Genomic DNA, 16,346 nt, shown 5'->3' on the forward strand with positions numbered 1-16,346 from the left:
TATAGGATTTATTTAAACGATTCTGTCGGCTTCTCTCTCTCTCACTTTCTCTCTCTCTCTCTCTCTCTCTCTCTCTCTCTCTCTCTCTCTCTCTCTCTCTCTCTCTCTTTCTCTCTCTCTCTCCATCTATTCCTTTCTCTGCCCTTCTCTCTTTCCCTTTCTCTACATGTCCTCCTCCCCCCCCCTCTCTCTCCCTCTTTCTCTCTCCTTTCCTCAGTCTCCCACTCTCTTGCTAGACATTGAGTGAGTGTCGTAGATACGCCGTCAGTCCTGGCCTCATCAGGGCCGTCCATTTAAAGCTAATCATGCATGTGAGTGCGTCAGTATTGCAGGGACCAGCTAGCTCCTCTCTCTCTCTGGGGGCTATCTGTGCCTTAACAAGGCACTTTGGCGTGACGATTGTGTTTGCGCAGCGGAAGATGGGAACTTAACAGACACGGATGGGCAAGTTTGATGAAGGAGCGTTTCCCAACATCTCCTTTCAAAAAAGAAAGAGAGAGAGAGAGAGAGAGAGGGAGGAAAGAAGGAGAAAGGTGGGGGTAGGGGGCTTTCTGATGATTAATTATGTTTGGGTTTCCCAATTAAAATGGAAAATTACTGTTAATCAACCTGCCAACTTGGTGTGCTGCGTTGAAGAATGGTACCAACGTTTTACATTACATGTACAGGAGGACGTACAGCAGTGAATATCACTTAAAGAAAAATGAATAGTAGCATACACACACATCATAATTCTTAAAATGGAATTCTTATTCAAAATGACAGTACATTATGCACTGAAACTGTAGAGATAAAAATATATAAATTGTGCCGTGGGCTAATTCAAACAAAGCATTGCTATGCAAATGGACTACAACAATAGCAGTGACATGCTGAATGCACATAGGCCATGAGGGAACTGAGAAGGAGACACTTTCCTGTCCCCATCTCCCCTGGCTGGGCTCCCTTGTGTGACTGTCAGAAAGTCACACACACACATACATGTGCACGCACACACAAATATTCATACAAGTGTGCAGGAAAAGGGATGAAGACAGAGGGGGGAGAGGGGGAACAGTAAGAGGTACAGTAAGAGGAAAGAGCGAGAGAGGAGCTATGTTGAAGTACAGCTCAGAAGGGAGAGGGAGAGAGGGAACATAAGTATAGCTCACACATGAAGAGAGAGGGAGAGAGAAAAGGGGAAAAGAAGAGAGCTGAAATCACACAGGGGAAGAGAGGAAGAGTGAGACATAGGGAGCTGTAGCAGATAGTAGCCCAGGCGTGCAGTGCGGTGCTGAGGAGGGGATTGGGATTTGAGGAGGGCCCCAGTAGACCCCTGAGGCTCTGTGCTCCTCCCCTCTCCTCAGCAAGGGGCTCAGGGAGCACTCAGCCCAGCATCTTCCCTCCCACTGGCAATTTGTTTTCCTAACCCACCAGAGCCTGGTTCTACCACTACCACTACTGCTGTTGCTACTGCTGCTGCCCCTCTCTCTCCCTTTCTCTCTCTCTGACTTGTTCTCCCTCTCTCGCTCTCTCTCAGTCAGGGCCCTCTGGGGAGCCCAATTAGGGCCGTCTCCCCCACACGAAGATCTACCCATGACTCCCCGCTTCTCCTCCTCGTCTTTTTTTAATCAAATAAGAATTCTCTGGAGGCTAGTCCTTGTTTTAAGGAGACGGCATGCTGAATTAAATTTTAATTAAGGAAATGCTAGCCTTTTAGAAGACATCGGAAATGAATGGAATTGGGAGGGTGAGTTGAAAGCCACCCAGCGAGCATTGTTGGGTGCTTGTCTGTGGGAGTGTTTGTGTGTATGTGGGGGATGGAATGTAAATCATATTATAGTGCCATTATTGGTTCAAGTAGAGGTTCATCATTGGAATAATTTGATAGATTATTAATGTCATATCATATTGCATTACTATATATCAGACAGAAATAAAAACAAATATTCTGTGGGATAAATATACATTATTTTTCAGGTACTTACTAAATATGTCAACAAAGTTAATGGACTAACATCAAAGATGGAGGTTCATCCATTCTCTCTACCTGGTATTGTTTAGTTTCACTGTAAATTGAAACGGTATCAAGTATGATCAGTGCCCTTCTCTGGGAATACGTCGCCATCTACTGACAATCATATGAAATTACTATTTAGCTGAGGTATATAATATCCTTCTGTAAGAGATAGCTAAACCACTTAGTATATGTATTAATTCATTAACATATTTTCACCTTCCAAAAAAGCTTTGTTAATGCACGGTACTGTACCTTGCTTGGCATTATCTTTCATTATCTCTGCAGAATCTAGGAGTTCCCTCACCCTAATTTTGGGATGGCAGGTAGCCTAGTGGTTAGACTGTTGGGCCAGTAACTGAAAGGTTGGTAGATCGAATCCCTGAGCTGACAAGGTACAAAGCTGTCGTTCTGTCCCTGAACAAGGCAGTTAACCCACTAGTCTGTCATTGTAAATAAGAATTTGTTCTTAACTGACTTACCTAGTTAAATAAAAAATGTACCTTCTGTAATAGTTCAAGCTTGTTCTTCTAGGCTGAGATTTTGCCATACGCTTACAGTTATTAAATCTCAGATCTCCACAATTGTTTAGGGGGAAGGGGTCAATTTCAGATAGGGTGTCTGTATGAGCTTGATGTCAATTTCACAGTTAGCAACCGCAATTTAATCACCGGGGGGCGCTGAAGGCCTAACTGATGGAGTGGCCTATAATAAATTGAGCTGGCCAAAGCCCTATGACAACAGTGAGCTTCAGGTGGATCAGATGGATCCTTTCCCCCTGTCAGGGAATTAGTCAACACAGACAAAACATTCACTGGGAAGTGTCTAATAATAGGGACTACACTCAAAGATGCGCATACTCTCACAGGGCTAAATTCTAATATGAGAGACACATATGCAAAACTTGGATTTTTGTGCAAATGTGAGACCTTGTCCCTGTCTCTAAGCCTTTATTTCTCCTCTCCGTGTGGACAGTGGATCTGAAAGGAATGCCATTTGGCCATTCGGCAAACACTCCCCTGAGTCAGATATAACTAGAGTACATATTGTGCATGTAGCCCTACATGCAGTAGGGGGAGAATTCTAGAAGTGATTGACATGTCTGGTAGTCTATGATGTGAATACAGTGATTGACAGGGCTGGGTGGAAATGGAGGAGGGCCTTGAGGGTGTAAGAATAATGCTTGGAAGGAGTCCAAGTCATCTGTGTTAGTGGAGGAATGCAGTGCCCATGGCACTGTTGCCCCTGGAGACCTTGACTCCTCGCCGCTCCCTCTGCTTGGAGAAGCACCCAACATGGACACAACCCTCCATTGGCCCTCCGTGAATATCCTCACCCTGGTCCACACAATGTCGTGCCAGGGGCCACAGCAATAGGACATTCTCCACAGTCTTCAAAGTCTCCCCAAACCCATTCGTTATACGAGCAAATTTTATTTTACTGTACACACACGCACATGCACGCACGCACATGCACACTCACACGCACGCGCACGCACACGCACGCACGCACACACACACACACACACACACACACACACACACACACACACACACACACACACACACACACACACACACACACACACACACACACACACACACACACACACACACACACACACCTATGTATCACTCAGCTAAAATAGGCCTCTCTCCTGTGGAGATGAGTTACTGCCGTCTGACACAACAATGGTCACCTGTTTTCCACACAAACATATAAAGCGCCGCCAGCACAACAGCAATCCATATCTGTACAACTGAGGTCAATAGGAGCTATTTTATCGCTTGACCATTCAATCTGAAGGGCTTATGTTTCTATCAAGAATCTGGTGTTTGGCTTATACTACCCAGACACATCTGTGCTGCCAATAGTGACATACTTTGGTCCCAAAATACTATTTCAGAAATAAATGTTGAACTGTGAGCACAACTGAATTGTTTGACAAAAGTGAGCTATCTTGAGTGTGCAGCTGACTTGAGCTGTGTCAATGTTATTTACTGCAGTTATCGCTGTAGTGGTTGCTCAATGCTCAACTTTCTAAAGAAATATCTCAGGTGTTGATTATAATGTTTAATTGTGAGACAATGCAACAGTTTAGTGTTCAACAATGCCTGCCATGACCTCAGTGCCCTTATCCGATCCAGTCATGGTGTCCAACCCTCCTATTAGTGAAAAGCTCCACCACAGCTGTTCAAAGCCTCTCCTTCCACACAAACTAGACAAGGGCATCAATTCATTACCGTGGTAATCTAGCGGGCTGAGATGCGGCGTTGCACACGTCCTATCTACACTCTTCGAAAATAAACGCTATCTAGGAGAACCCTTTAAATAACTATTTTTGGTTCCAAGTAAGACCCTTTTGGGTACCATGTAGAAGCCTTTCCACAGAGGGTCTACATGGAACCCAAAAGAGTTCTATCTGTAACTAAAAAGGGTTATCCTATGGGGACAGCCGAAGAACCCCTTTGGAACCCTTTTTCTAAGAGTGTAAAGGACCTGTGAAGTCTGAGGCATTCTCACATATTTACAACTACCCATAACCCCCCCCCCCAGCCCCCTCCCGAGGATAGGTGCCAGATTTGAACTTCTAACCGTGTCCCCTGCTTCTAAGATAGTGTGTTACTTAAACTGTTCAGAGCCACAGCACCCCTGCATGGGTCAATTACAATGGGTGGCTGGGGGCGGTGGGTGTTAGTCCTTTATATGGCTGGCATGCCTAGGGTAATGTCCCCCCATTGTCTAAACATAGTGCAGGTGGGCAGAGGAGCCAAATGTTTTGCTATATAAGTAACCAGGGTCACTTTTTAGTGTTCTCTCAAGAGTAAGTGAACAACTGAGAAACTCCTAACACAATGGTAAGAATGACACCTCCTTCACTCTCTCCTCTCTACTTGTCTTCATCTTCACCTTGAGGTTAACTAGGTGTCTCACTTCTATGGTGTCTAGGATGCTGAGAGTTCTTGGAGTAGCTAAACTTACTTCAGAAGTAGACACCTGTTAATGTTTTTAAATGCATTTATTCAAACTCTATTAATAGCCATGTAGTTTTGTGACTGGATGCTGTGCTCTGTAGCTCAATGTTAGATGTTCAGTTTTGGTTGTGCATTTGAAATACAATCCAGTAAATGATGACCTATTATTTTTTAGGAAATATAACAGTAATTATATTATTACTGTTATATTACTGTAATATTACATGATACTGTCAAAACATCATAATGTCACTGTATGCAATCTGTATCAAAATGTATGCAAGCTGTTGCTATTCATCATAACATCAAAGAACTTGTCATTTTCCTGTGTACCGATGTAGGATCTTATTTTGATCACCCTGTTGCAGGAGAACTTTACATTGAAGGACATGTAAAACTTGTAGTGTATTTTAGGTTTAAAAAGGCTTCTGATGTTCAGAAATGTCTAATTTCAACTTTTAGACTTGATTTTCCCTTACGAAAAAATGTATGAACCCCAACAAAAATGTCCATTAATTATAATCCACATACTGTAATAATTCACATTTCCTGTTGCTGCAGGATTATTTTCCTGCTGTAGCAAACTAGCTCAAATTAAGATCCTACCTCTGTATCTCAGGCACCCAAGAAGGCAAAGAAGAAGGCAGCAGAGGCCAGCTCCAATGTGTTCTCCATGTTTGAGCAAGCCCAGATCCAGGAGTTCAAGGAGGCTTTCACAATCATGGACCAGAACAGAGACGGTTTCATTGACAAGAGTGACCTGAGGGACACCTTCTGCGCTCTGGGTGAGCTAAGGCTAATGTTAGTAACTCCTCTGGAGAATTCCCTTTGCATTATAAAAGGGGTGGGTGAGGTTATCATCCTTGGAGAAGTAGTTGCGCAAGGGATAATCAACAAGGGCTATGCGTTCTATGGAGAATAATGAACGCATGGAGATGCAATTTTTTTCCAGAGAACGCATAGAGCCCCGGGTTGACTATCCCTTGCGTAACTACTTCTCCAAGGATGTGGCTACAATTTAACACATTTGGCGCTATAAATGCGTTAATTTGCTGGATGAAATGTGTTTGGCATCCACTGAAGTAGCTAGCAAGCCAATCAGACAGCTACAGTAGTTACCCTGGTAACCAAACAGACTTGCTAGTTTAGCTAACCAAACCATCAGCCCTAGCTTGCTTTTATTAAAACCGAATTCAACAATGACAATGTTTTCAATTCGACTTTTGCTTTCAAAAGCAGCTCTAACAGAACATGTAAGAATTAACTATAGCCATTGAATTCTAGCCTGCTGATAGCTACCATGCATAGGTGTGCTAATGAGTGTTCTTACGCACGACGCAACGTGCAGTGCCTGGATACAGAAGTAGCTAGCCAGTTAGCTTGGGTGCTTGACTGACATTGTGAGGTCAGAACGTTCGGGTAAACCCTACACATCGGCCATGCGCTCTGAACGCTCAGAGAGCGACACGTTTTGATTTTAGGAACAGACAATCTGACAGCACAGTTGCAGTCACCAACGCTCTGGATAACATAACAGCCTAACCAGCTCTGCTAGGGCGAGTAATGTTCAGTGAGCTGTTTATCAACTTTAAAAGCAAAATTACTTTCCCATTGTTCCTCAACTGTAGTGTATGATATACCATTTGTTGCTCTGAGTCTCTACTTTTATCCAATGTAAAAAACACCATTTCAAATGTTGCTACATAAGACCGATTTGAGCCTGTCGGTCACATATTGGCCATATACAGTACCACAAACCCTTGCGTTGGGTCATGCCTAAGAACAGCCCTTAGCCATGGTATATTGGCCATTAACCACACCTCCTCGGGCCTTATTGCTTAATCTTGAATGCTGATTGGTTAAAATCGTATTCCAGCTCGTGTCAATTCCACAAGTTACCACTGGCTAAATCTGTGACATTAAAATGCCTGTTTACTCTGTTCAATTTGACTGCACAATCCACTGCCTCATCAGCCAAGCCAAGCAATTTATAAACTTGATCTCCATTACAAAAAGCATCTAGACATTATCTCACATTTATTTTAGACTAACATCTAGTTTTCAACAGCAGAGATCTGTATAAAACTTGCTGTCTATCTCTCCAACATCTGCAACATTGTTTCAATATTCAAATTCGATTTCCAACTGTCCCATAGTAATGATGGTGTCAGGAGTCGGGATGAGACAGACAGGTAGGCAGCGTTTCTCAGCCAGTCGAAATCATGAATCAGCTGCATCCTTTTTATGGATATATACAAAGAAATAAAACGAAACGAAGTGCAACTAGTTTGCAGTCTTTCCAGCTTCAGTTTGAAGTAATCGTGTTAGCTGTGTTGTTGGCTAGGTCTTCTGAACAACAGTGTCCTGACGAGTGAGAAAATGTTCACGCCTCATTAGCTCATTGTTATGGATGTATATCTTGTGGAAGGATGAAATAGTATGAATAAATTCATAAAAATAACGTTTTTAATTAAAAATGTCAATCATTATTTGAATATGTCGGTAACCCGTTGTATAAAAGTGATAACAACACCTGTGCCAGTAGGTCCTCCAAACACCGGCTTATCGGGCAGTATCACTTAATTATAAACTGGTTATCAGCGTAATTATACCAGTAAATACATGGTATATGGTCTGATATACCACAGCTTTCAGCCAATCAGCATTCAGGGCTCAAACCACCCAGTTTTATAAAGGGAAATAATGCACTCTATAATGCCCTTTAAGCCAATCAGAAAAAAGTATTCAACAATGCCATGGTTGGTTTAAAGTAGTTTAACACACCCTCTCTCCTCTAGCTATCTCCAATGAGACTGTAATGATTGCTTCACAAAACACAAAAATTGATTTAGAGAATGACTGATCCAACTGATCCATCTCTGACCATAAGACCTGTGCTGCTGTACTTTCCCACTTTCCCCACCTGGTCATGTGAGTGATCCCAATGAACTCTGACCTGTATCTCTTCCTGTCCTGTGTGTCTCTGCAGGCCGTCTCAATGTGGGTAATGATGAGCTGGACGAGATGCTGAAGATGGCCCCTGGACCCATCAACTTCACCATATTCCTCTCCATGTTTGGCGAGAAGTTGAAAGGTCAGGCAACACCCCTGTATGGCCGACTAGGGCTTGCACATGTCATAGATAGTGCATCACATGTAAACAGAAGCATTATGGCTAGATAATGCTTTACAACAATCATATATTCAGACAGAAATTAAGAACTAGAATTATAATGAGGAAAATTGTATTTTCCTTTAGTGACATTTTCCCACGGTGCACTGTTTAGACAGACCAGCTGTATGTCTGAAACATGTGTCTTCTCTCAGGTACTGATCCTGAAGAGACCATTATTAACGCCTTCAAGATCTTCGACCCCGAGGGACAGGGAGTCCTCAAGGGAGAAGAGTAAGGATTTTATGAACTCTAATACCATCAAACATTGAAACAGTACCTGTAGCTATTTCCCCTGGGCATGCAGTACAGTCAGTAATGATCAAATTCCTAAAATTATCTAATTAGTCGCTTTAGGAATTATTCAATAAGGGCTTGATCCCAGTTTTGGAATTCATGCCTTCCCTACGCATTTCTCAGTATTTGGTATTCAGACTTACCTTATTCAGTCGCGTAACGTGACTGAATAAGGTAACTATTAAAAATATGAAACTGCTGAAAACCCGTCCACTTGCTGGCCAACAGATTTTCTCATAGAATTTTCATTCAATAGGGTTTTCTGTACATTTATGTTAAGCCATCCCTTTAAATACGATGTACCTTTAATTAGATTTTTGTCGACAGACTCAAAAGAATACATTGAGAGAACTGAGTCAGAATATAGGGATCAATAAAATGAAGCCATCTATGCATATTCGTCTCCGTTTCCGCACCAACTGGTAGATAGTTTGATCTTCTAGATTATTTAGCCACATTTTTGGGTTAAGAAAGTATGTATGAGTATTTTTTTTAAACTGTTTTGAGAGCCTTTATGCTCTAAATATATTGATTAATAAAAAATACAGTGGTTTGATTTATCCTGAAAGTTGTCATATTCAAGTTCAATCCATAATATTATTGGAAGGTGGAGAAAAGTTTACAATAGGGGTTGAACAATAATTTTATGCATCTACCCTAATTCTCACTAATCATGGAACTGTATTACAATGGTCCTGTCGTCATGAACAGTGCGCCAGGCTCCAGGTTTAACCTGCTACGTGTGGTCTGAGATCCATAATGATTAAAATAGGCTACATGTCCCAAATTATTGCGCAATGTTAGCCTAATATGATCCACTAATGCTAGCGACCCAAGAAGGACATGACAGAGGAAAGAATTATAAAAGGAATTGAATGTTGCGAAAATAAATGTATGTGGGTATTACTGATAGTGGCTACTGATAGTGGCTAATATTTAACATGATGCAAATTGTTCAAATAAAACAGAGAAAAGCCTGGGCATATAATCAAAACATTCAAAAGCGCATACATCAATTTGGCAAGTTCAGCCCTACAGAAGCCTATAGCTTGGGTCTCCAAATTTCGTCCACGCAAATTATGAGGGCATACAATACAAATTCGGAATAACGGCACAGCTATTTATATTCTATTTCACCGTGGAAAAGGGGCCGCAATAGCCTACATGTCATGCTGATATGATTTTCAGTTTGCTTCCATACGGCTGGTTTCACAATCTCATCTCCAGAGATCATAAGGAAAAAATAATCTAAAACAATTGCTTTATGTATTTACAATCCCATGTTCCAAACAGATTACACATTTACCTAGCTCTTATCAAAAGCTCTTATCAAGTTGTAAATTACAGTGCATGGAGAATGGTGTTATTTATATCGGGAAAAAATTAAGTAGACACTTTTTCCACTTAGAACCGGTAGGTTCGCTAGATCTTATTCATGGTTCCTCTTGCGTAAAATTGGTGGAATTATGAGGGAATTTAATCAAGGCCAGAATACAGCGTATCTGTAGACACACCTCTGCCACACCTTCATTTATTCGAGCTCCACCTCAAACGAGTAGTGTGTGAATAGCATGCTATTCTCATGCTTAAATTCAAGGTCAGATTACGCATAGAGAGAAAAGCGCATAGACAGGTATTTACGTGCCATTTACACACGCTTAACTCAAGTCTGAATCAGGGCCTACAGATGTAGGATCTTAATTTGATCACTCTTTTGTTGCTGAACATTTTCCTGCACAGCAGGAAATTCACACTTGTAGTGTATTCTAGGTTTAAAAAGGCTTTTAAAGTTTGTAATTTCCACTTTAAAATGTCAGACTTGATTTGCCCTAACGAAAAATGGATCAACCCCTACAATTTTTTTCCCATTTATTATAATCCACATAATAATTCCTATTTCTGTTGCTGCAGGATTATTATTAGCCAGTTTGCTACAGCAGGGGGAAAATTAAGATCCTACATCTGTAAGTCATTAGCTACACTCTTAGAAAAAATTGTAATTTGGCTGTCCCCATAGGAGAACCCTTTTTGGTTCCAGGTAGAACCCTTTTGAGTTCCATGTAAAACCCTCTGTAGAAAGTGTTCTTCATGGAACCCAAAAGGGTTCTTCAAAGGCTTCTCCAATGGGGACAGCCAAAGCACCTTTTTTTCTAAGAGTGTACTACAGTAAGGCATTAGATTAATTTAAAAAAAGGACTAAATTCTAATCTATTGAACATCTCTTTTTTGATTGCTGATAATTATCCATCAGTGATAGCGTCGCTAGTTTTATAGTCATGGATTCTTGTTGAGCAAAGAGACCTTTTCTTGTAGAATGTTGCAAGTGTTTTAGGAAATAATTAAGGAAGAATGTGTAACTCCTTGGGGTCAACTCTGAGAAAATAACTCCCTGTCACGGTTGATGTGCTGTACCTAACGAATCATCGTTTTCCCTTCCAGTATCAAATATTACATCATGTCTCAGGCGGACAAGTTCACCGAAGCTGAGGTAATGTCCTTCTCTCAAGTTTCTGATGCTCAGTGGGATTTGGGTTTGGAATCGGGTCGACTTTTTATTGTTGACTCATACCTAATTTCCTGTCAGAGTCCCATCTATCACACAGGTCCATTTTGTACATGTCCATTTCTAACCTATTTATCAGTGACCCTGAGCCCCATCAGGGCCCAGAAATGCTATGGAACAAACGCATCCCGCAGACCACTCCTCACAAAAGAGATCCTGTGTTTCATCACAAAGACAGTGAATCTGATCTGAGTCCCCATCAAATCAAATCAAAACACATTTTATCAGTCACATGTGCCAAATAGAACAGGTGTAGACCTTACAGTGAAATGCTTACTTACGAGCCCCTAACCAACAATGCAGCCATATCTCCGACTGGCCAATAAAAATAGAAGATTAAGATGGGCAAAAGAACACAGACACTGGACAGAGATATGGCTTTTTCTTTGCAACTCTGCCTAGAAGGCCAGCATCCCGGAGTCGCCTCTTCACTGCTGATGTTGAGACTGGTGTTTTGCGGGTACTATTTAATGAAGCTGCCAGTTGAGGACTTGTGAGGCGTCTGTTTCTCAAACTAGACACTCTAATGTAATTGTCCTCTTGCTCAGTTGTGCACCGGGGCCTCCCACTCCTCTTTCTATTCTGGTTAGAGACAGTATTCGCTGTTCTGTGCAGGGAGTAGTACACAGCATTGTACGAGATCTTCAGTTTCTTGGTAATTTCTCACATTGAATAGCCTTCATTTCTCAGAACAATAATAGACTGATTAGTTTCAGAAGAAAGGTCTTTGTTTCTGGCCATTTTGAGCCTGTAATCGAACCCCCAAATGCTGATACTCCAGATACTCAACTAGTCTAAAAAAGGCCAGTTTTATTGCTTCTTTAAATCAGCTCAACAGTTTTCAGCTGTGCCAACATAATTGCAAAAGGGTTTTCTAATGATCAATTAGCCTTTTAAAATGATAAACTTGGATTAGCTAACACAACGTGCCATTGGAACACAGGAGTGATGGTTGCTGATAATAGGCCTCTGTACGCCTATGTAGATATTCCATATTGTTGCTGTTTCCAGCTACAATAGTCATTTACAACATTAACAATGTCTACACTGTATTTCTGATCAAATTGGAGTTATTTTAATGGACAAAAAAGGTGCTTTTCTTTAAAAAACAAGGACATTTCTACAGTCAGTGACCCCAAACTTTTGAACGGTAGTGTACATGTAGGTAGAGTTATTAAAGTGACTATTCATAGATAACAGAGAGTAGCAGCGATGTAAAAGGGGGGGCAATGCAAATAGTCTGGGTAGCCATTTGATTAGATGTTCAGGAGTCATATGGCTTGGGGGTAGTAGCTGTTTAGAAGCCTCTTGGACCTAGACTTGGTGCTCCGGTACCGCTTGCCGTGCGGTAGCAGAGACAACAGTCTATGACTAGGATGGCTGAAGTCTTTGACAATTTTTAGGGCCTTCTTCTGACACCGCCTGGTATAAAGGTCCTGTATGGTAGGAAGCTTTGCTCCAGTGATGTACTGGGCCGTACGCACTACCCTCTGTAGTGTCTTGCGATCGGAGGCCGAGCAGTTGCCATACCAGGCAGTGATGCAACCAGTCAGGATGCTCTCGATGGTGCAGCTGTAGAACCTTTTGAGGATCTGAGGACCCATGCCAAATCTTTTCAGTCTCCTGAGGGGGAATAGGTTTTGTCGTGCCCTCTTCACGACTGTCTTGGTGTGCTTGGACCATGTTAGTTTGTTGGTGATGTGGACACCAAGGAACTTGAAGCTCTCAACCTGCTCCACTACAGCCCCGTCGATGAGAATGGGGGCGTGCTCGGCCCACTTTTTCCTGTAGTCCACAATCATCTCCTTTGTCTTGATCACATTTAGGGAGAGGTTGTTGTCCTGGCACCACACGGCCAGGTCTCTGATCTCCTCCCTATAGGCTGTCTCGTCATTGTCAGTGAACAGGCCTACCACTGTTGTGTCATCGGCAAACTTAATGATGGTGTTGGAGTTGTGCCTGGCCGTGCAGTCATGAGTGAACAGGGAGTACAGGAGGGGACTGAGCACGCACCCCTGAGGGGCCCGTGTTGAGGATTAGCGTGGCGGATGTGTTGTTACCTACCTTTACCACCTGCGGCGGCCCGTCAGGAAGTCTAGGATCCAGTTGCAGAGGGAGGTGTTTAGTTCCAGGGTCCTTAGCTTATTGATGAGCTTTGAGGGCACTATGATGTTAAACACTGAGCTGTAGTCAATGAATAGCATTCTCACATAGGTGTTCCTTTTGTCCAGGTGGGAAAGGGCAGTGTGGAGTGCAATAGAGATACCACGTCCTGGTAATCCGTCTGGCCCTGTGGCCTTGGGAATGTTGACCTGTTTAAAGGTCTTACTCACATCGGCTGCGGAGAGCGTGATCACACAGTCTTACGGAACAGCTGGTGCTGTCATGCATGTTTCAGTGTTATTTGCCTCGACGCGAGCATAGAAGTAGTTTAGCTCGTCTGGTATGCTCGTGTCACTGGGCAGCTCTCGGTTGTGCTTCCCTTTAAGTCTGTAATGGTTTGCAAGCCCTGCCACATCCGACAAGCGTCAGAGCCGGTGTAGTACGATTCGATCTAGAGCACTGACCCATTCTAACTATATATGCACAGGAACCCTATGTACTTACAGTGACCTAATGCAGTACTACTGAGTCCCTTGGAGACCATGGTATGTCTTTCTTAAAAGCACATGGATGCGTTCACAGAAATAACTCACATTAATATTACATGCGTGTTTACCATGGCTTGTTTTCATAGCATAAAGCAAAACCATGAGTGGAGATTCCTGTCTCATCCAGGCTTACGCAAAGAAGGCCTTATCCTGACTTGAGATGCATGTGTGTTCACTTCTATTTAAACTAAATATACACACCAAATTCAGCTCAAAGTGCAAAAGGGCTAAGTTAATTTATTGTTTCAACCCATGACCTAGCGTGACCGTTGTGTGCTTTACTCATCCAGGTTGAAGACATGTTCACAAACTTCCCCCTGGACGTCGCCGGCAATCTGGACTACAAGAACCTGTGCTACGTTATCACCCACGGAGAGGACAAGGAGGCGGAGTAAAGGAACCAATCACAACCTTCAAATCACCCGACCAATCACCTCCGACAGCCAACTACACATCATCACCCTTTCCACATCTCACCATTCTGACAATAAAAACGTAGTAAAAAGGACTATGGTGTTAACAAGGCATTGTCATTTGAACTCCAAGATGAAGGTGTTGAAAGTGAAGAGTTGATTGGGGTCAGAGGTAATGCTTAACAATGTATTCTATATAAGGTGGGAATAGCCTTTTGCATATTTCAGATACCTTCAAGTCGCAGGAGTTCACAGAGGTTAAGGGAAGAAGAAGAGTGCTATAGGGATACACATAAAACACCATGCTTCAGATTGCCCTTACATAATAGGAGTTTGGTGACTGATTCAGATTCATCCTCTCTGTCCCATTTGTCCATTGTGTTACAGTACATCACTGTTCACAGTATTTATGGAAATTCATAAGAGTTCGAGACTCAAATAAGTTGAGCAGCAAGCCAAAGTACATTACATTGTGCATGTAAAATACCACAAGTTATACTGAAGATCAACATAAGACAGGTTCTTACATAATTTATATCTACTCAAAAATAGGGTACAATTTGAAATGAAAAATGTTAAGGCAAAAATCGTCTCATTTGTCTTAAAATAGGCTACGTTTACAATTCCATATGTACACTAGAGCCATATATCAATGGTGCAGAAAACAACGAAGACAAAAATCCCAATCAGTCAAAATGTGTGAATTTTATGAAAATAACGTTTTTCAAAATACTGTGCCAAGTCAAACGAAAACAAAAAACACCTACTTTAAAAAAGGGAACGTACTGTAAAACTGAACCATTCTCCTCAAAGATTAAGAAAAACCGAAACACACAAATATGAAGTAATGAGTCATGAAATTGTCAGAGACATGCTGTAGGGAAAGACATAACAGTTGAGCTGCAATAATAAACTGGTTACACACTCTGCAAATGAGTTGGCAAGGACTCCACATCCAATATAAAAACGGTCATATGAGAGCATCCAACACACAACCACATTCCATCTCCAATCCAACACACGTTTATTCTATTCAACCTATTTAGAAATGTGGTTTTCAACAGGCGCATAAAAAACATTATGTAATGTAAAAATTGAAGTTAATAATAACTCCAGACTGAAAGAAAGAAAAGGTGAAGCTAAAAGTAAGATCAACGGGTCAAATTTTATTTTACAGTTGGCTATTCAACAGTTTCACCTGCTACACCAGCCTACTTGTTGAAACAGGACTGCAAAGCAAAAGCGCTACCTAGTGCTACAGCAATTAATGTTACCTCAAACCATGTGAGGCAATGTAATCTGATATCAACATGCATGTCCATCTGCTCCAATGATATGCAACAGTGGCAGATACAGTACAATATCCCCTACTGCATCAGATACAGAATCATTACTATAAATATAAAACCGAAACAAAACCAATTTATTTCCCTGTTGTGTTCAAATCAAATTCAAACCATTCAAAAACAGAAAACAAATCTTCTCAAGTCTTGTAAAAAACAAACAGTACAGATATGATCTAAAATCAGACATGATATTCTTACTGAATACAGATAACACTAATATATTTATCCTACTGGCTATAGTATCTCCTTTTACCCTTGGTACATCCTACAGTTCCCAACAGGAGTATGTCATTGAGAATATCCACATGTTGAGGCCAGTACCAGCACCAAAGTTACACAATTACATTTAAATAACATGACTACGATAATGACAACAGTACTAAAAGTCAATGTAAAAAAACACAAATTATAAACAGGCCAAATTCAAGGATCTGAGTAAGAGAATTCTGTGATTCCATGAGTATTGACTGGTCATCCACTCTGACCCAGAGAACACATGGTACGTCTATCTCAAAGTCTTACCCAATCACTGCTCATATACAAACCATGCTCAACTACACCCCTTGGCAGGACCATCTAATTGCCCCTCCTCCTCACTCTTTCCTCTCCAATCAGCTTTCTGTCTCCTGTGGTGAGAGAGTAGAGCAGGGTTTTGGGTCCTGCCCTTTTGTTTTTAAACATGGGCACCAGGTCTGACAGGATGTCCAGGCCAGAACCAGATTCTAGTGGGTTTTCTGAGAAATGACCAAAGAGAGAGAGAGAGAGAGGGAGGAAAGGATTGGGGATGGAGACAGAGGGAGATCAATTTAATCTCACAACCAGGACTCTCCAATACAACATAACTTGTCACTGACAGACACAGTGATTGCTTGGAATTGGACCCTGTTGTTTTCTGAGTAAGGGTGTGTGTCTCTCACAGTGAATGCCGATCAT

General features: G+C 41.8%; 1 protein-coding gene across 1 annotated transcript; it reads left to right on the forward strand.

Annotated features, from left to right (window-relative positions):
* Positions 1-4,808: 4,808 nt before the first annotated feature.
* Positions 4,809-14,154, forward strand: myl10 (myosin, light chain 10, regulatory). Its single transcript, XM_039004685.1, has 6 exons — positions 4,809-4,854; positions 5,591-5,756; positions 7,961-8,065; positions 8,299-8,377; positions 10,880-10,928; positions 13,945-14,154. Exons 1-6 carry the CDS (start codon positions 4,852-4,854, stop codon positions 14,047-14,049), a joined length of 507 nt encoding a protein of 168 aa, XP_038860613.1. The 5' UTR covers positions 4,809-4,851; the 3' UTR covers positions 14,050-14,154.
* The last annotated feature ends 2,192 nt before the right edge of the window (positions 14,155-16,346 follow it).

Source organism: Salvelinus namaycush, chromosome 12, assembly GCF_016432855.1.
Source record: "Salvelinus namaycush isolate Seneca chromosome 12, SaNama_1.0, whole genome shotgun sequence".
Taxonomy (NCBI): domain Eukaryota; kingdom Metazoa; phylum Chordata; class Actinopteri; order Salmoniformes; family Salmonidae; genus Salvelinus; species Salvelinus namaycush.